The sequence below is a fragment of the Papaver somniferum genome, chromosome 4 (assembly GCF_003573695.1).
Source record: "Papaver somniferum cultivar HN1 chromosome 4, ASM357369v1, whole genome shotgun sequence".
NCBI classification, from domain to species: Eukaryota; Viridiplantae; Streptophyta; class Magnoliopsida; order Ranunculales; family Papaveraceae; genus Papaver; species Papaver somniferum.
Window position 1 is genome coordinate 77,610,284 of NC_039361.1, and position 21,601 is coordinate 77,631,884.

Consider the following 21,601-nt stretch of genomic DNA (forward strand, 5'->3'; position numbering starts at 1 on the left):
ACAACCACAACTTTCATCAGCTGAAATCAAGGAACAAAGATATTAGTTGCAACTTTGCCAACCTGTCTAAGAATTACCGTAATCGTCAACCAGTATTTGCTTTTGTGTTTTTTTCTTCTAGGTTTTTAAACAATTTTATTAGTAGTGCTAAAGATAACTTAGGTTCTGCGAATCCTCAACAACATGATTGAGGTATACAAGTTTCACATCAACAACAACGACAAAAGGTGTTCATAGAAGGTGGGGACAAGAGTCAAACACCACACCACAACAGCAACATCTATCAATCCACCAACCCCTCGGTTATAAAATCATCGGCAACACTGATGGTTCACTTCTTTGTTCAGACTCTGAAGTATCCTTCAAAATCTAGGCTATTCTTGTGGATAGTCATTGAAGAATGTTTCAAAACCTTCACACTCCGGATCAACCTCCATCAACAACTATTTGGCTAGTTGTAACTGTTGTGTTCTATACCAATTGTGGATTCAGACACCGGGATCAAGAAATAATCAAGATTGTAATGAAACTGTGCAGGTAGCATGGATCAAAATTCGCGAGAACAACCATGCCATCAAAGGGATAAGGTCTAACCGATCGAGACAAACAGAAATTAGTACTTATAATTGGAAATTAGTTATGCTAATGTTTCATTTACCCAGTTGTAAAGACTTGGAATGCTTCATTTTAAAACTATGTAACCCTTGAATTTCAAGCCTTTAAACAAAATTCTCCTTTTCAGAAAAAAAAAAAAAGTTAGGGCACCATACTGGAGACCTGAATCTGCAGCATACAAGATTAAAAACCTATAGTGCATACCGACCGCATTTCTTTGATGCATCTCTCTCTCACTTAGAAGGTAGATTCCAAGGCTACAAGAGGCGTTGCGTATACATATAACAACAACATAGGATCGGTATTCTCGGCGGCGATAAATAAAGCATTTTTCATCGATATATCGTTCGTCGCAGTCAAGCTCAGAAACCTATTCGTCAACGGTCTCACACTCTCACCTAATATTTTTCACAAACTCAAAATGCAACAAGGTTTGGCTTCAAGTGGGACCACTGAGACTGTATGATTGATCGACTTGATGTTTGTCCATCACTTTATATCCGGTGATTGTGAGCTACGAGCACATCACAATTCACATGCCTGTAAGTCCAATGAAGAATAATCAAAGTCAAGAGAAGAAAAGTCAAGACAGAGGACTCTCTGATGGGTTAGGTTGTCTAACTCTAATCGTGTATCATTAACAACCTTATCTTTAGTTTCGTCTTTTAAATGAATTATTTTCTGAATAAGAAGAAATGAGAAATTTCTTTTTGTCAATACGTACTTTCGAGGAATCTGTCCTGTGGATTACGTACATTATTCACCGATTATTAATTGGTATCTATACCTGCAATCACTTTAGAATTTGTCTTCTGGAATCTGTCATGTGGAGTATTTTACTGTAGAATTTTACCAAGCGACAGCCGTTTGGTGTCTTTTGTGATCTTCATGACGTAATACTATGTTCCCTCCGACCCAGAAAGAGTGGCGAAAATAGAAAACTGAAAGGCTCACTCTTTCTAGGACAGAATCACAAGATGAACATCTCGACCATGTGATTCGTCTATATTTACATGAGAACTGCATACAAAAATGATTTGAATCGAGTAAAATGACTTGTTCTGCAAATAGAAGAGCCTGGCTCAAGACATTTACATTGTTACAGCCTCCAATTTCTGTTTTCTGTTAGTCTATCTCTTCTTAATGCTACCTTGAAAACCCCCATTAGTAGTTCTTGTAGCTTCAATTGTCAATAAAATTTGAGAATGTACATGTATAAGTTGAAGAGTGAACTTCAAAACAAAGTGAAATTTAAAACAAAGATGAAAAAAAAATAGCATCCATTTTTTGATGTTTCATGTAGCTGCTGCAACTGAGACTCTCAGCTCAAATTCAAGCTAAATAATGTTTAGATTTGGTTTGAAAAATACATCAAAAATGATAAGTTACATATGATCACCTCTCGCATTTGGCTTTGGTGGTCCTGGCCGATCTACTGAGATTCTCTTAGAGTTTGAAGCTTTCTTAGCGAAGTTAAGCTGAGCTTGTATCTTCTGCTTAGTGGGAACTGTCATTAGATAAAAAAGAAATTTTAACAGAATACTAGATGGAGATATATTGAGATTCAAGAATTTAGAACGAGAGATGAAAATAGAATGTCTTTATCCAAATCTGCACCTGTCTTTGTTTGGCGGTTAGATTTAATGACAGTAGATTTCCAATCTTCGTATTCGCGTTTATCCATGACTTTGCGCTTTTTGTAGCTAGGAAGCTGCAAATACACAGTATATTAATACTGGTAATGCTAAAACAAATGTTCAGAGAAAACTTAGAAGAATGAGTGATCCAACCCAAGTAAGGATGCAGTCGAAAGACTAGTCTGTTGTTTACCACAAATAATACACCATTTCTAAAACCTAAGGTTCTTGGTTTGTCGGTAATGTAGCAACTATTTGTGAAGCAAGCGGCAGTGTTAAGTCATCATTACGCTTAGCATGTATGATGGGAAGTGTTGAATAGCAATGATTCCTAAGATTTCAAAGAGAAAATGATTTGAAGAGGCAGCCATTGTTGCATTATATCATCTGTCTATTGTCTTAAGAAGGTTCAAGGAAGCTCAAAAGATACTAGAACTATCAACCATACGTAACAGGCTAGCATTAATATTCAGTCTGTCGTATGAAGCAAATTTGTTGTGGTTCCAGTGTAATAGTTGCTCCCCAAGCAATGCTATTAGGTTTTCATAAATCATGTAACAGAAGTGTCATTTAACTTGATCGTGAATTGAAATGCTAGTTCTCGCTTAGTGTTAACTCTTAGATATGGATGGGGCGCAGAATGTGGTTCAGCAAGCAGTTAAATAGAATGCATGTAATATTTGTGTTTGGAGACATGGCACCAAAATTAAGTATAAAGCTAGTTCCCAGCTATGCATCTAAAACATCCAGACATTGAAACTTCCTTAAAAAGATTTTGCGAAATGAAATCATTTTTGTTACGTGGGTACCATGTGATGCACCAATATGTCACATATACATTATTGGTGTTACTACAATCCTCAAGGCACGCAAACTATGAAGCCACTGAGGTGAATGCAAATCTGATAACAATGCATAACATATGTGATAAACTGGGCGATGCTCTAGGCATTGGAAGTAAGTTTTCCTGCAAAATTGAGACAGAAGAATCCATTTGCAGACACTAAACATGCTAAGCCATTCTGTACTGAATAAAGAAATCACGTTATTTTGCAGCTACAGGATAAAATAGTAAGAGCTGGCATAAATACCTCAAGTCCATCTTCATCATCTATGGAAGAAGCTTCAGATACATCACCATCATCCTCATGTTTCCTCTTGCCAGGTAATACATCAAGTAATTCTGTTTCAAATATGAAAATTAAAAGAGCAGTAGGAAAAGCTTGAGCACAAGATCCAAGTCCAGAGCAGGTATTACCTCTATGCCCTTTTACATCCTTTGGGTCTTTCTTTTCCCTAGAGCTTCCGAAAACATCAAAGCAAAGGTCCTCCATGGATGCTGAAACCTGCAATTGCAAATGGCAATACTGGTAAGTATCAAAAATGGAACTGCAGCAGCAATGCCTACAATACATTGTTCGAAGGGGCATGTCTTACACTTTTGAATTCATTCTCATTAGTTCCACTTATGTCAATCATCTTGACCTTGTCAACTTTAAGCTGCAAATTAGTTCAACAATTAGTAGATGTCAATGATCTGAATTCATCCTCCTAAATTCCAGGCACTCCACCACATTAAAATCTAGTTCAGTTGTTACTAGTCACCTTATGTCTTTTTGAACACAAATAAAAGGCAACTGCTGTAAAAACAGGCCGAGTAAAATCAGCATCTGCACGTCGAGAAGCTGGCAACGAGGCGAGAAATCGCTCCTTGTACCTGAAAGCTAAAATTGTTAACTATGGCTGAAATAAAAATCTTATAGCAAAGGGGTGTTATTTAATCGTAACCGACACCTCTGAGACGCAATTTAGATTGAATCCTTTGACGGCTAAGATAACAGATCATGTAGAAAATTCTAAATGCAGAGGAACCATGTTGATATGAGCTGAACCCCAATTGGAAGACATACAACGAATCAAGCATATTTTCTCATCAATAATAAAAGAGAGGCATTGGAAAGTGAATCTCTCTCCTATTCACAAACACAGGTAGATATATAGCTAGTGACTCTTGCTAGTACAATCAGGATACAATCTTCCTAAGTGCGTAAACACTTAGTTCAGAAAAACCTTAACCATTCAAACATGCAGTGAGGGTAACTAAGAGATATGGGTGGCGGTGTCTGAAACTGACTTGTGATCCAATAACCAAATATTTACAGCAATAGTTTTTCGTGCATTCAGTTCAATCTGGAGAAAGCTTAATCCAATTTCAATGTCGCATACAAAAGCAATAAATTTACTGAAAAAATAAACTCATCGGATAAAAAGAAAAGTGAGCCTTACTTGGATAACCCCTTTTGAACAAAAGGGATTAATCTCACGCAGCCAAATTGAATCCCTAGTTCTCTCACATCTAGCTTGTTCCTACATAATGTAGGGTCCATTATTGAGATCGATGAGATGAATTAAAACAACATGACCAATAGGTAGATCAGGAGAAATGGACTTACTTAACACCCATCCCATTTTGCATTGCATTGAACGATCTAGTATATGCCTTTTCAGACATCCCACTCAGCTTAATCGCAATTTGACGATCGAATAAAGCCTGAAAGCTGCACCAAAATGGTACATTTAACCAACAATCCCCAAATTACGATTTAAAAAGAGCCAAACTGTTTTGATTAAAGAAATTAACCTAGTTGCAGCCATCTCCAAACATATCACAGCTTTACAGATCTCGCCCTACAAAGAGAATCAAATTTCAGTCAAAACTTCTAATGGACAACCCAAAGGAAAATGAAGATATACTTACAACTCCAATTACGGATGAATCAAACTTAGTGTTGCTGAGACGGCGAAGTTCTTCGGCTTTACGGATTATATGTTTTGAATCTGAGAGACCTAGTTTCTTTGCAAGTTGTGAGATATCCATTTTCTCTGAATTGGATCGAGATGATGAGCTCTAGGGTTTTGATTCGAGACAAAAATCGAACAGAAGAGAAAATGGGACCAGAAATGAAGATATAAAGTAATTACGCGGGAAGGTGCGAATAATTTTGAAGTCGGACCTCATTTTCGCGCCTAAAATGATAGGGAAAAATTTGGGGTAAGCTGGCAGCTTGGCGCCTTCACATAATCCTATGTCATCAAAGGGAAAAATAAGTAGTTTGCGAATTTAATACAAAATAAACAACACCAAAACCTCGTCAAAACCAAAACCATCAAAATTGGACCTGTGCAATAAATCATTGTCAAAATTTTGGTTAATCGTGTTCGACTACTTCTTCTACTTATGATAAGCATGTATCAAAATAAATTTATACCCAAAGAGCTATCCGTGATAACATAAGAAATGTTGGAGAGCTTTTTTGAAACCGTAAACATAATCTTTTGTCCCGGACAAGCTGGGGTAGGCTACAGATGAACGCTAAGACAGACCAAGGAATCAGCCTTCCTATCCGTTCATCTTATGAAGATATGCCAAATTTTATAACGGCTTGCCCGCCTCGACGCAACCCACTCCTTTTATCCTCTATAAGGTACAGGCTGTGTAGAATATATATAGGCAGAACGAATATCCTTGGCGCTTTCCGCGCCTGGTTCATTTTAGTACAGGGAGTGGAGTTGCCACTATGAAGGGCTTATGTATTCACGACCGCCATGATGGGCACCTCCACTTTATCCATGCCCGGGTTGTAGGGCTACGAGGGAAATACCCCTTCTCTTGCTATGATGGTTTTACATGTTCGCTGGTTGTAAGATGAAAGGAGCAGCACATCTTACCACTCACAAATCCCCACTCGCAATGCACTATCCGTGAAGCCGAAGAGTGAGCAAAGTTCAAACATCAATCTTATTTAACGTGAAACATAGCTTTCCACGTGTATCTGTCCAACGACAAGCCTCCCGATAAGTTTCTCCGGTTCAGATCCCACTTCACGACTTTATTCTACGTCAATTTCAGTCAGCCTTTAGGTTTCATCCTACCTTCAACATGTTTGATGAGTCGGCACATGACCGACGCATCTGGCGGTCTTCGCTGGAGATGCCCAAACCAGCGCAACCGATATTGGGTGAACATCTCCCCAATTGGGTGCCCAAAACGGGATTGTCGTCCAAGGCTATATACTCGTTGAATACATCAGTGTTGAACGCGTGCGACCCAGAACATCTAAGGGCATCGTAGACCTGTTATCGCCTCAAACTTTTGTTTCCCAAACGACCGTACTCCCTCTAAGAAACTGGATACAGAGGGCTTATGGATATGAAATAGCTATTCCCCGAAGATTTTTTCTATCATATCAACTTCACCAAGGATCTGAAATATCTTTCAAAATGGATATTCAGAAGGCTTATGATAGCTTAAACCTAGTCTTTATCAGAAAACTTTTTACTGAGCTTGGATTTCCAGTCGCTTTTGCGGCCTACATCATGCTTTGCATCACGACAGTGACAAACTCGGTTAACATTAACGACGCGTCATACGGGTATATCACTTTGACTTATCATCCAATATTTTTATTATTTGTATGGGAATTTTATCGATAAATTCGGTAAATCAATAGGTTTATTGGTCCGGCTATTCATTGCATATTCTTTAATGACTAATATGTGTGAGTTGGTAGAACCGACCTTAACTCAGGTTATGTATCTTGGTATAACCGCTCACAATACCAAGACTTATGATTTGGTATGACAGGTTCTGGTAACTGGTGTAACCGATCCTAAGTAATCACCATGAGATGGTATGATCGATCTTTGTAATTGGTGTGACTGATTCTGGTAATTGGTGTGCCGATCATAATTGTTTGTGTGACCGATCCTTGTAATTGGTGTAACGAACCCTAGTGGCTGGTGTAACCGATCACAAGTAGGTACCATGTTTAGGTAGAACCGATCCTAGTGATTGGTATAACCGATCTGAACCCATGTATGTGACTTGGTATGGCCGATCAGAACTAATAATTGTGACTTGGTATAACCGGTCACATAGTAATCTTGGAAGTCTGTTAGAACCAATTCTAAACTTGTTCGGAAGTGTGGTAGAACTGATTCCAAGATGCAAATCCATGTAAATACGGAATAAGTATTTGCAGTGTAAAGATGTCAACATACTTTAAACACGAGCAATAACTCTTGTCCTTTATTGTTCAAAGATATTCCTTGGTACTCAAGGTGATCCTCTGCCGAAATAAATTACCAATCTTTTAATTAAGTTTTTTGGTTTTATATGCCTTAATTACCAGCAATTAATGCATAATTGTAGATAATAAAAATTAATAATGTGCATTTACTATCTGGAGATTTTCTATGAGATATTTCGGAAATATTAGACCAACATTTATTGGAATTAGGAAAACCGAATTTGGGCGTTCATTGCATATCTTGAGAATATTTTCGATTTTGGAAATTTTTTGGTGTGCAAACATCCTTGGTCTATAAATACTTAAGTTTGCATTTCTATCAAACTATCCGAAGAGCCTGGCAAACTTCATTTCTTGTTGTTTCTGGTGGAGCCGACTTTTCTGAGAGGAAAGCATCCTAATTAGGTGAAATCTCTTACGACCACTCGTTTCAGGAAGCTCTACGAGTACCGATGTTAGAAAACTACATAGTCGCGGTGTTATTAGCTTTCGATTTGATTTGATTGACTAACGGTTGTTGAAACTTTGATTGCACCTAGTTTGTTTATTCTTGAGAATCTTCTCTTCTGATATAAGATTCACTCAGACTATATCAAATTATCGACGGGATCTTCAGAATTATTTTTAGATTTAAATACATCTTGTGATAATATTGACAACAGACTTTGGTCTGTGTGTGATTGATCACAAGAAGATTCAAGCGGTGTTGTACACGTATTTGAAGGTAATAGAAGACTTAAAGAAGAAGAAGAATTCTTATTAATTTTCGTATCTTGTGGATTTAGTGCACAAACCTTGATCGGTTGGGATCCAACTACAATCAGTTTATCTTTGATAGATCTGATTGGTTGGTTGCGTGAGATCGGCATTATCTATATTTTTTTGGAGATCTATATCGATTGAGTGTGAATCTAGACTTGACTGTTTCGGTAGTTATTGGATAGATTGATCTAACCAGAAAAAGTAGTTTATTAGATTAAACATAAGAGCCTTTGTCAATGACTCATCTTATCTTTAGCAAGACTGATTAGAGTGGTTACCAAACTTCCTTTGTTATTTGGAATACGATCCAAAGGACTTGCTATTCACGTGCGTGGTTCTAGAAGTCGAAGGCGCATGGATACTGAGGGAACTAAGTCAGGGCCGGCCTTGACATCCAGGATGCCCAAAGCAAAAATAAAAATTATTGCCCCTAACTATATATTTGACCAAGTCAGCATACTTTGACTGCAAGTGAAAAATGTAATTTAACTTGTTTTTTCCTCGTATGAACACTTTGTTATGGAGTGGTGTAGTCATACTACACTAACTGAACTGTTAGTTCCTCTAAAAATAATAGCTACCGTTGATATTAAATTTTGCTAATTTAATTACTACTCATGTGTGATGACGATAATAATACACAGTATTACTCGTCTGCTTGACCGTATAGTATTTGTATATTGTATTAGGATATGTACAGATTGTAGTACATAAATATTTGGTTGTAACATACAATTGTATATAAGAAGGTATCATAAAATATAAGAAGATATCATAAAAATGAAATTTTAAGATACCCAGTAGAGGAGAAAAAAAATAGGCACGTGTGTTGGCCTAAGTACGTTAATATCCAAATCCAACTAATGTATGAGATAATATCTCGTTTATATCTGCACGAAATATAAGGTAACAAAGCTTTTTTGATGCCCCTTCTTGGATGCTACCCGAAGCTGATCTTCCGCTGCTTTGCCCCAAGGCCGGGCCTGAACTAAGTAGCTTGGGTAGTCTGTTTGGTCTCAACAACATGAAGTTGGTCATTGATTTTATATAGCGGCTTAATTGTGAGAGTATTCAAAATTGGACTATGTTCCGGGGTTTTTCTGCATTTGCGGTTTCCTCGTTAACAAAATCTTGTTGTGCCATTTACTTTACTTTTCCGCATTATAATTGTCTTATTATAATTAAAGTAAATTGCATTTTACATTAACTCTAAAAATACTTGATATTGATCCAATAGAGTTTCGGATATTTCCGAACCTATTATCAAGTCCACACTTTGTTGTCGTATTGTCTCGATCTTGTATCTATAGTCAATGACACAAGTTATCTTATTATTGTATTGTCTCGATATCGTATCCATAGACGATCACTCAAAGTGTGAACTGAATTGTTGTATTGTCTCGACTATGTGTATAAACAATCACATTCGGTAGAGGACTTATATGTTGAAATAAAAATATTGTGGTGTATTTGGGTACCCTTGTCTTTCACGAAGAGCTAGAATCGAATAAATCAAGAATTGCAGAGTTAAGACTGTCGTTCTATAACCGTCGCCTTTTCTCAGTGTTAAGACTGTCGTTTTTGTGACAGTTTTCTTTTACCATTTTCTCTGTGACGGCGAGTTTGCAACGCCTAACGTCGCAAATTTCCGGTTTTCATTATTTTCTCTCTTTTTCATTCTTTGTAAACACTCTGAGCCATAAATCAATATTTTGAGAGTGTTTTCAACATGAGGAGCTAAATCCCAACTTCTAGGACGACAGAAGAAGCCGGTTTTCCATAATAAAGTGGTACAATTTCATTTAACATTTGTATTAATTTCTTTATATGATTTTTTGCATTTTTTTGAAATTAAATTTAATGATTTTATTAATTATTCGTGATTTGATTTCATGGTACATGCTTGGTCTAGGGATTTTTGATGCTCCATTCTTAAGATTTACGATTAAAACTATGAAAATCTAACTATTTAGGAAAAAATTAAAATCAACTTGGACACAAGAGTTACACAATTATTATAAATTAAATCTCTTAATATTGTTCTCCGGTGGAATCTGATAGGCTGTCATAGGCACAACAATTTAATAAAGATATTTCCCACTAATTAACTAGTAATATAGCAGTAGTAAGAGATCGTTCCCACATAGAGCTGTGTAATTGATATGTTATTTGAATCAGCAAAATAAAATAATAACAAAGGGGGGTTTTGGTTGTAACATAAATATAGAGACAATAAAGAAGAAAAAAATGATTAAGGAATCCTTCGTCGTTACCAAGCGATAGCAGGATTAGAATACTTATCTATCGTTCATAAGAACCATTCATCACCAACCGTAGAATAACAACTAGCTCAGACTTATCCTCAAAACTCCTTTTACCACGGATACAGAAGCTCTCCAATATCAGATTCTATTCAACCGACCACCAAGTAGTAGCTCACTCAAGGTATAATCCAATCGAATGCTTTAATCTTTGTGAATTAGGTTAATCCCAGTATTAAACTCTTAGCTCAAGGTTTACTTGCTGGTGTTGTTTTCACTCACGATTGCTCCACAGAATCCTTGCAAGGTCTCGTGATTTCTACTTGTGTAGAGAGTTATTCGACGATTACTTATCTCCTAACTTCTACTAGCAATAGAACTATCAATAGATCAATCTAGCGTGAACTCCAAATCAATCTAAGAATCACTCATAAACCCTAGATATAATGAAAACAAACGATAATGATAAAAACTCTCAATAGATGTGTATTAATGATAAGTAGGAAATACCATATAGTCCTAGGAGTAATATATTAGAGAGAGTCTAGTCCAGATGACTCAGTCATGTGTCTGTTTGGTCCTATTTGGGAAAATATATTATAGTTTGTTTGTAGAAATTATGGTTTGGTCCTAGGATGATGTAATTGTCATCTTGTAGTGGCAGAAATACCCTTTTAGATTAGGACCATATATATAGTCAAAAAGTAACAGAGAAGAAATCATTATCGGATTTACTTTCTCTCTCCTATATTTTCAAACCTAGAATTTCTCTCCCTTTTTTTCTTTTTATAATTATTCATGCTACTGTTTGAAGATGTAAACAATTTTTTTTGAAGGTTTGATATGCTACTGCATATTTTAAAGATGTTGAAGATGAACTCGTCGTTGTTGAAGATGAAGACGACGAAGACGATGTTTATTTGAAGATTTCTTAGATCTGAACTCGTGTTTGTTTGTTGTTGAAGATGAAGACGACATTTGAAGATGACGAATTCAAATATGCTGATGAAGACGAAGATGAACTTGTGTGATGTTGAAGATGTACTCGTCAAATATGATTCTCTATTGGTGTTTGTTGTTGAAGATGAACCCTAGAAATATGTTGATGTTGAAGATGAACTCGTCAAACCCTAGAAATCTGCTGCTGCTGTTTGAAGATGAAGATTTATGTGTTTTGTTGCTGCTACTTAAGATGAAATCGATGAAAATGATGAGGAAGATGAAGATTTATATGAAGTTCATTTCTGGAATGAACTCTGTTTTTTAGGTTTTTATATGGAGTTCATTTCTGGAATGAACTATGTTTTTTTAGGTTTTTATATGAAGTTCATTTCTGGAATGAACTCTGTTTTTTTAGGTGTTTATATGGAGTTCATTTCTGGAATGAACTATGTTTTTTTTAGGTTTTTATATGGAGTTCATTTCTGGAATGAACTCTGTTTTTTTAGGTTTTTTTATGGAGTTCATTTCTGGAATGAACTCTGATTTATATGTTTTCTGAAAAAATAAGTAGAAATTAACAGGAGTTCATTTTGACGAATGAATTGCTACAAGAAAATAAGTAAAAATTAACAAAGAAGGGTAGTTTTGTCTGTTTTATATTTTTAAATAATAATGAACCAAACAGTAAAGGCGTTTTCCCAAAGGAATAAACAGACATGGGCCCACCTAAAAAAGGACCAAATGATATTTTGCCCTAATAATAAATCTTCACGCTTAGAACATTGAATTCATCCTTAATCAACAAAGGATTTAGCTACTCATATTACAAAAAAGATGAAGAATGGTGGTTTCCCCCTAAAGAGGTAAACCCTAGATTTTCGATGTAGAATAAAATCTAGCTTATGATATGAGATGTTATGATGATGAAAGGCGTAATACCTATTTATATAGGTTTACATTTCTTGGCCTTCAAGTATCCTAGTCGGTTAAGAAACCCGACCCTAAACTATGAAAGAAAGACCTAAAACCGGTTCTTAGCCCTCATGGTTTACATACCTGTTTGAAAACTGAAATTTTGTAATAAAATCCAGGGAAATTCGTCTGTATACCAGTTTGAAAACTGAAATTTCAGTTACTCCCATTTGCATACCAGTTTGCAAACTGGCTTGTCTCCGATATTCGATAAAACTTGTTTTGGCCGTAACTTCTTCGTCCGAGTTCAGAATGACCTCATTCTTTTTGCATTCTTTTCCTCTTTCAATTATCTTCAAGATGGTGATAATAAATCCTGAATTTGAATGATCTAATCTTGGTCTTTGGCCCGTCTCTTGATTTTGAGCGTTTTGCTCTTTTTCGTCGCACTTCTTCCACTTCTCTTGGACTTGGGCACTTGGATACTTGGAGTACTTATCTTATTATATATTTTTAGCACTTTGTATCTCCTTTTTTGATGATTCACCTAATAGATACAAATAAGAGAAAACAAGAGTAATAATACGAAAATATGCAAGAATAATAGCTAAAGCAAGTATGGAATTAATACTAAAATCATATGAATTATACACTTATAAAATTCCCCAACACTTAGATTTTTCTAGTCCTCGAGCAAACTAAAATAAACTAATCCTAAATAAAACAACTCCCTTTCATTGATAATACGGTTGCACTTAGCTAATGCAACATGCCTTTAAACCCCCAGGTGTCCCTAGTAGACGAGTTGTAGTCTCGTGAGGGTTTACAAGAGGTATATCCACAAAACCTACTCCAATTTCATGCCTTGGAAGAACCACTAAGGATAGACACAAAGCAGAAAGCTAAATAATTATCCTGCATATGTTCTTTAGCTACATTTCATCCCACAAACATTCCAATCATCACACACAAACAATTACTTTCATGTGACATTCAACCTGACTGCATAACTCTACTAAGATAGTCATAGTACTTGTTGCAATGTTTCTCAACATTTTTGCCGCAACACTCGCCTGCTGAAATCACATGTATAGATAAGATGATGGAAATAGAATAGTGAAGTGTGCAAATGTTGACTAAAGTGAAAGATGTTACCCACAATACTTGTATGAATGTCGTCAAAGGATTTTTATATATATAACGCAATAGTTGAGACGAGCACCCATTTAACTCGACAACATGATTAGATACTCTAAGTGCATGTTTCCTTTCAGAAAATATGTGATAGTTCCCATGGATCCTGCATTCCACGCTTTTTTAGGCGACAGATACAGGGAAAACGTTTCACACATACTGATATCCAAGTGTCGAGAACCTCATTAATAGTATTTTTGACTTGCTATATAATGATGATAGGTTTCACTCATTTCATCGACTACATTATTAATTCCCATGGATCCTGTATTCCACGCTTGTTTAGGCGACGGAGACAGGGAGAATCTTCTCTTTGTATTGTTAATTATGTCGGTATATGAAAAGGAGCCTTATATAAATTTTTGATTTTTGACTCACTATTTATGAGTATAAGACAATTGTCTATGGGGCTTTTGTATACTCAACCAATGACTACCTTGATACAACATCCATTGCAGTACTAGGATCCCACAAAATCACTTAGATAAACATATACTGCAAAAATAAAGAGAAAGTGATTCAGTAATGATATATTGCGAGAACTAATCTTTCAAACGACTACCATGCTATTGCTAGCACCTGAGTTTCGCAATCAATTATGAACGTAAATAATTAAGGATTGTAGAATGATAAAGTGGGAATCAAGCTATATTCGTAAGAACTGTTTCAACCTAAAAAGGTTTAGAGTGTCATCCTAAATAGCTCATAATTAACTCCAAAAGATGAAGTCTCAAGTATGCAAGAAATCAAATATTTTTTTTTAAGTACTGGTATAATATCCAAACATGCTTAACTGTTCCCCCACACTTAAACTCAACATTGTCCTCAATGTTCAAAACCTAAAAATTCGGGTTCTGACGTAACAGCTTGGAAAAACTCAAAAACTGTACAAATGGGTAGGGAACTAGGAAAAACATCCTAAATGAAAGTTGTTCGCCTACTTCTTTTATATGAGGTTTTAAAATGGAACAGTGCATCGATAACGTTCTAAAAGGTTATGGGCCTCCAGACCGACAGACATGCAATCTGAAAAAAGTTATGGAAAAATACCGAAACTCAAATGTCCAGGACTATCTCTCCAACTTAACAGACTCTGAATTCGGATTTTATTTTTGAAGAAGAAAGGTGAGTTTGTCCTCTTTAAAAGTTTGGGTCAAACACTCAAATCGTACTCCATATGAAGTATCGAGAGTTGTTTTCGTGACAAATGCGCAGTCAGAATTTTTCTGACAAGAATTCGTCAAAACTTTCACTATAGATTTAAGACTCTATAGAATTCAAGATGGGAATGAAAGATATGACATGCAAAACTAAAAAAAACAAGATAAAATGGATATAGATAAAAAACCGATGGGTTGCCTCCCATGTAGCGCTTTGTTTAACGTCGTCAGCCCGGTGTTATTGTTATCGTCCGTATACCAGTAATCTGAAAATTTGATAGTCCTTCCAGACAACAATCTGAAATTCCAATAACAACTTCATGAAAACATTAGCACAAAATACAAATATTTAAGCTATCACTTTATTGAAGTTTCCCACACACTTAGTCCTTTCTGCACTTGGAAGTGGATATAGAACATAAAATTCAGGAACTTCAAAAGGTTCCTCAGCTTCGTGAACCTGCACTATACTCGAATCAAACACATCAAGTAGTGGATACTTAGAAGAAAAATAATCCGTTAAAACTTTGGAAGAACACAACTCCAATCCTAAGTGAGGTATTTTCCTAAAAGTTGGGTTAAAAACTCTTTGAGAAGCTACTTCAATTGGATATAAAGGATCAATAAATATAAAATTATGCAAAGGATTAAACATACCTTGAAACGTATCTTCATCTTTCTTAATTAGCAATGAATTATTTACCTCAAGTATATTGTGGTCCTCTATCGAACTATTATTATCTAGCTCAATTGGGTCTTCCACGAAATCAATAAATTCGGTTTCATTATTAATCTTAATTTCTTCAACAACCTCGTCATCAGAATCAGAATCTTCCCTCAAAAAGTCTAGTTCATTGGTGCAAATCCTATGGTCTTCCGTATGAGTCTCGGACGAAAGAATAATTTGATTTACTTCTCGCAAATCAACCGGCCTAAAAACATTGTAATCTGGATGTTCATTGTAACGTTGATATGCATTCGAGTATGTTATACCGTTTATAAAAATGGTTCGGTCATACCAAGGCTCCTCCTTTTTAATAGGCGAATGATCGTTATTATGATCCTGAATTGGAATAACTTTACCATTATTCCAAAGGACTTTCCAAAGGTTTCCCATCTTCAAAATATTTCTTATCTTCATTAGGAATTTCAGAATTAATTTGATTTTGAGGCCAAACTAGTTATTTGTTCCTTGTCTCCCTGAGTTGAGAAAGTTGTAACTTTAAGTTGTCCACATTCCTTTGAATTTCTTGGAGTTGCTCATCTTGATTAGGGTAATGTTGAACTATTTGTCCTTGAAAATCCTCCATCATGGTACACATTCGTTTTGCAACACTCGAAGAAATATGATTAATAGCATAACGATCCTCCCATCCTTGTGATTGATCACTTACATGCTCGTAAGGTTGTTGACATGTATGGGAATAATCAAAAGGTTTCGTAGGGTGATTATCATAGCCAAAGAATTGGTTTTGATTATACCCGTGGTATGGTTGGTAGTTGTCATAAGAATGAGACTGAAAACCATATTGATTACCCCTACTGAATGTATGATCTTGTTCCCCGTACATGTTATTTCTATAAGGAAACATGACGGTTCACCAGAACAAAATAAAATATAAAAACAAAAAAAACATGCTTAAAAAAATAACAAATCAATTAGCAACTGCTCCCCGACAACGACGCCAAAATTTGTATGGGTTGTCGTAGGCACAACAAATTAATAAAGATATTTTCCACTAATTAACTAGTAATATAGCGGTAGTAAGATATCGTTCCCACGGAGAGATGTGTAATCGATATATTATTTGAATCAGCAAAATAAAGTAAATAACAAAGGGGGGTTTTGGTTGTAAGATAAATATAAAGACAATAAAGAAGAAAAGAGATGATTAAGGAAACATGCGCAATTGGGGGATATGGAAACTAATTGGGGGATATGAATTACTTTCCCCAACCAAAGGTGTCTGCTAAGGGGTGTTTTTTGGGGCGAAAAATACTAAAACACCCTTTGATTAATTAAAAAACATTATGAAAAGACTGTTATACCCTCCTCACAAAATAAAAAACTTAAAATCAAAACCAAAATACCAAATCAGTATCCCCCATTTGAGTACCGGCATACTCGTGTGTTAGGGTTAGGTTTTGAAGAAAAAAAATTCATCATCTTCTTCATCGTTCTTCATCGGCGATTAATCGTTAATTCGAAAATTTCTTCGTCGATTAACCTACCCGAATCATAACCATGCCTCCACTAAAGAAACCAAATGCCCAATCGAAGTCAAAATCGATTGCTCAACAAAAACAACACAAGAGGCTTGCTTTGATTGCTCAAGAGCAAGAACACGAAGAACAAGAGTTATCGGACGATCAACTACTCAGAAATATGGCTTATCTGAGAAGGTGAGTCATTTAAAACTGTTTAATTAGTGTTTCAATCGATTTGTAGCTATGGGTTTAGATCAAAATCGCGAAACCCTAAGTGAAACAGTTGAGGTCAGTAGTTCTGGCACTCAATTTCGTATGAATACCATACCAGAAATCAGTACCGGCTACCACTCTAGGATGAAGACCACACTGGTATTCAGTACCGGCATCTAATTTAGGTTTAAGACCGCACCGGAACTTAGTTTCAGCATTTTATTTAGGATGAACACCACTTCTGAACCTAGTACCGACAGTGATTTGAACTTTTACGAGTACGCCGGTAGTAAGCTTCTAATAAACAAAAAACCCTAGGATTTTGTTATTTGTACCAGTGTACATTTTAGTTTAGTAACTATGCCGGTACTTGAGTTTTGGTATCCAGAAACTTTAGAACTACTACTGGCATCTTCGACAGTTTTTTCTCAATGCCGATTCACAGTTCCGGCATTTGTTTTTATTTTTCGTAGTTGCCGGTACTGGTGTTTTCTTATCCAGGAATTTTCTATAGTGTACCGGAATCCTAGAAATTAATCTGTCAATGCCGGCAGTTACTCCCGTCATGTAATCGTTTGAATTTATCATGCCGGTATTAGCTCCCGGCATGTTCGATACTTTTTTCTGTATGCTGGTAGCGATGATTCTATGCCGTAATGTTCGATACCTATGCCGGTATTAGAAATGAAAGTTAGTTGTTTTATATTTATATCGTGCTTCTTTTGAAATAGATCTAAAGCAAAGGAAGCTAAAGCAAAGGAGGCTAACAAAGGAAAATCTAAAGATGTTGCCACTAATAAAAGAAGGAAGGACGGTCTTGGTACTCCTTAGTCTCTGCCTCCTAGAGGGAAAGACCAAGGTCACAAAATCCGATTGGGGGCTGATACAAGAGGTGAAGTTTGGGAGAGTAGTCGTGACCATAATAATCTCGTAATCCATGAATCTACCGAATCAGTTGAGGAGGAAGATGAGCAAGATGAAGAGGAAAGTAAGGATGAAGATAATGAGATTGATCCAAGTCAATTAGCAAACCAAAGTCAAGGAGTAATGGAACAAGGCGGACCAAGTGAACAACTGAAACAAGGAAAAGGCAAAGGAAAAGGCAGAGTAAAAGTTAAAGGTTCGCACCTTCTTCATATTGATGACGTGATACCTGACCTTGATCGTGGTAGAATTTGGGGCGCAATTTCTTTTGATCTGTGGTATCTATTTGGCTACAAGGACTCCTGGGCTCATACTATCTATCAAACCTATGTAAGAATTTCGATCTCGTGCATATGTATTGTTTTGTATTTGTGTAAAATCTCTTAATCGTATTATCTCTTAATTGTAGGATCATAAGAAGGTTGTGCGTGTTTTCCGAAACCAAGCCGCGTCTCATTGGGATTTGTCTAAGGAATGTGAAGAGGTCCAAACATTAGTAAAGGATTCTGGTCTATATCCTTTTGTTGAAAATTATGTGAAGCCAGATATTCTGACCGTGAATTGCTTCGTCTAAAGGTATCATGGTGAATCTGATACCATGCACTTCCCGTTTGGCGAGATGACCTTGATCCCTGACGATGCTCAGAACATTCCAGGCTTGAGTGTTACCGGCAAATCAATTGCAGATGGAGAAAATCATCGTGCGGAGCTAGACTGGTCGGAGTTGCAGGCTCTTACTAACAAGCTGTTTGGTTGGGACTACAAAACTTCTGTGGAAAGATTCTATGTATCTAAGGTTAGTAGGACAAAGACCATCAAGCGGATGCTGCTTAAGAAGAAGTTTGAAAACACTCTGCAGAGAAAAGACAAGGATGGATGGGACCCTGCACAGATTCGTTATACAGCCGCTGCATACCTGTTATTCATTTTGGGCACTAGGGTATTCCCTGACACTAGTGGCAACAGGGTTAATGCAAGCTACCTTCAATACTTGGATCTGTTGGAAGACGTCTATACCTATTCTTGTGGCACCGTGGTAATGGCACATTTGATAACGGAGATGAGAAGGGCCTCTAAGGCGGTTACAAACCAATTTGTCGGGAATTTCACTCTACTCCAGGTAATTTTGTTTTTAAACTTATGTTCTTATTTATAATGTTCACGTGTACCCTTATCATGAATTTAGAAACAAAATTTACTGATTTTTATATGTATCATTTCACATTTGTATAGGTGTGGGATTATGAACATTTCCCAACATTGTTCAAGGACAACCCCTTCTTGAAGATTTTTCCCGTTGATGACCCCGAGGAGCCTAGAGATACCAGTTCAACAGCCATCTGAAGCCCGGTAACAATCATCGACTGACATATATGAGATTGGCTCTGGACGCAATGACTACCAAAGATGTTGTGTTCGACCCTTACAAGGAGGCCAGAGAAAACCGCCAATATTTGAGGTATTACAACGTTGCATTTTACAATGGGCCTTTGTTCCACCCAAAGGGATACGTTATGGATGATCCTCGAAGTGTGATGCGGCAACTTGGATACAAGCAATTACCCTCCTTCATGACAGCCTCTACTGAAAGGTATCAGCTTGACCTTTCTGTGTCCATGTCAAGTTCCACAAGGTTGAGGGTAGAGTATGGTCAATTCCAGAACCAACATATTGGAGGGATAGAGAACCGGGTCGTTTGGTAGATATTAATTGGGATATTGCGATCAACGGTGATGAAGCCGATCCCGCCTACATTTGTAATTACTTGGAACGGTCACATCCTTTTGTCGTGCTCCCGGAAGACGTCGAGGTTCGACCCCATAAAAACCCTCCCGTTCCAACTCCTACAGAGGCACCGCCTACAATGTCCCAACTTAATAAGACCGTTGGATTGTTAGTAAGTATTGTAAATTACTTAGTCGTTTAATGTACACATAATTTTATATTAGCATATATATACTAATCATGTGTTGTATTATGAAACTAGCGGCGTCGGCTTGGCAAGGTGAATAAGATGCTAGGTTGCAAGTACGAGGAAGGAGAGGTGTTATCCCTTGAAGAAATGAAGGAAGTCGTGGAAAAGCTTGATAAAATTGAAGACCCAGGTGAAAGAGCTTTGTTTGGGGAAACAAGGAAGGCACCCGTTGCCAAGAAGCAAAAGACCGCCTGATGGACTCTATTATTGTGTTTCGTTATTTGGATGGTGGTTGTTATGTTTTGAACAATTTCTAACTTGTTTTTGGTTGAACCCTTTATTTGTTTGGTTTACTTTTGTTTTATGAACTTTGATGAACAACATTTAAGCACGATTCAGTTGTTTGGTTTATGTTGAACATGTTTAGATTTCTAGTAAAATATTGTCTATGTAAGTTTTCTTCACACAAGAAGCGCCGGCATTCAAATGTTTAAGTTCCACAGCACCGGCATTGGTTCCGACATTAAAACCTATTCTATTTCTATGCCGACATTTTTACCGGCACCGAAATTTTTTGTCTAAATCCATGCCGGGCACAGTGGATTAAAATGACCAAGTTTCTGTGTAGATTTTGGATAGTGTCGGCATTAAAGAAATTATTAAATCTACGCCGGAATTCTGATTTTTTTACACTTCCATAGTTTTGCATAATTCCGGCATTTGATGTTGATAACTATACTATGCCGGTACTGGTTATAAACAGGTTAGAATGCTCTATTTATTTCATTCATAGATAATCTATTACATTAGATTTCAAACTTTAAATTAAAACATACTAAAACATGGTAATGGAGCACTTTTGGTTGAAGATAATCTCCTATTTAGTAATCCATCCCTTTTCAACAATTGCGGAACCTTTGAGCATTTCGCGAATCTCTTCGAAGACATCGTCCGGAAAGGGGGTGTCAAGGACCATCTTCATTGGTTTTTCTTCTCTTTCAACATATTCCTTTCCCTTCATATAACACCCATCACACCCATCGATAGGCTTGCATTGGCCCTAGTGGTTTTCTTTTGATTCTGCTAGTTCAACAACCTTGTCAAACCATTGAAACTCATCGCACTTTGGGTGATGCAAACACCTTAGAAACATTCTTCCATTTTCAGCATCATCAGTTTTTGCAATCCAAAACCGGCGTGTCCCATCACAACTTCTACACTTTGAATAGATAAAAGGACAGTCCATGGCTAGATGAGAAGGTGACTTGTAGATTTGACACCTGTAATGATGACTCTGTAAGAGAATTATATTAGTTATGCGTCATAGTAGTGAAGATTTTAACTGTCCATATATTGTTAGTAATGTTCAATCTACTTACTTTGCAAATAGAGCTTGATGATGAATCTCCCATCGCTTGTGAAGCTTTAACCGTGCTTCATTGATCTATTTTTTGGTGCTTTCTTTCTTGAGAGAAGGATTTTTCTTATTTGGTGGGTGTTTTATGTAGATTTTTTCAAAGGAATGGGGGGTATTATATAGAAATGAATCTCCAGCGGTCTTATTTTTCAAAAAACTAGCCGTTTTTTTTTTTTTGAAATTCACAAATACCGGCATAGTCGTAATTATAGATTCAATGCCGGAACGACGTATCGGCGCTTAACCATGTTGTTCAACCATGCCGGTAACTGTTGCATATTTCTCTGTGAAGAAATTCACTTGTACCAGCATGAATACCTAATGGTAAACTATACCAAGACTGGGTGCCGG

General features: G+C 36.6%; 1 protein-coding gene across 1 annotated transcript; it reads right to left on the reverse strand.

Annotated features, from left to right (window-relative positions):
* Positions 1 to 1,783: 1,783 nt before the first annotated feature.
* Positions 1,784 to 5,172, reverse strand: LOC113274009 (origin of replication complex subunit 6-like). Its single transcript, XM_026523564.1, has 10 exons — positions 5,011 to 5,172; positions 4,894 to 4,940; positions 4,706 to 4,810; positions 4,539 to 4,619; positions 3,858 to 3,969; positions 3,690 to 3,752; positions 3,511 to 3,598; positions 3,344 to 3,435; positions 2,233 to 2,326; positions 1,784 to 2,122 (listed from the first exon to the last, which is right to left on the reverse strand). The coding sequence occupies exons 1-10, from the start codon at positions 5,128 to 5,130 to the stop codon at positions 2,001 to 2,003; spliced, it is 924 nt and encodes a 307-aa protein (XP_026379349.1). The 5' UTR covers positions 5,131 to 5,172; the 3' UTR covers positions 1,784 to 2,000.
* Positions 5,173 to 21,601: the final 16,429 nt, after the last annotated feature.

Excerpts from the sequence above, each read along its gene's own strand:
- LOC113274009 (XM_026523564.1), bottom strand. The coding sequence starts at position 5,130 with ATGGATATCTCACAACTTGCAAAGAAACTAGGTCTCTCAGATTCAAAA. Across the intron at positions 4,620-4,705 it reads CAAAATGGGATGGGTGTTAA|GAACAAGCTAGATGTGAGAG; the intron begins GTAAGTCCATTT and ends TACATTATGTAG. Across the intron at positions 2,327-3,343 it reads ATGATGAAGATGGACTTGAG|CTTCCTAGCTACAAAAAGCG; the intron begins GTATTTATGCCA and ends GTGTATTTGCAG.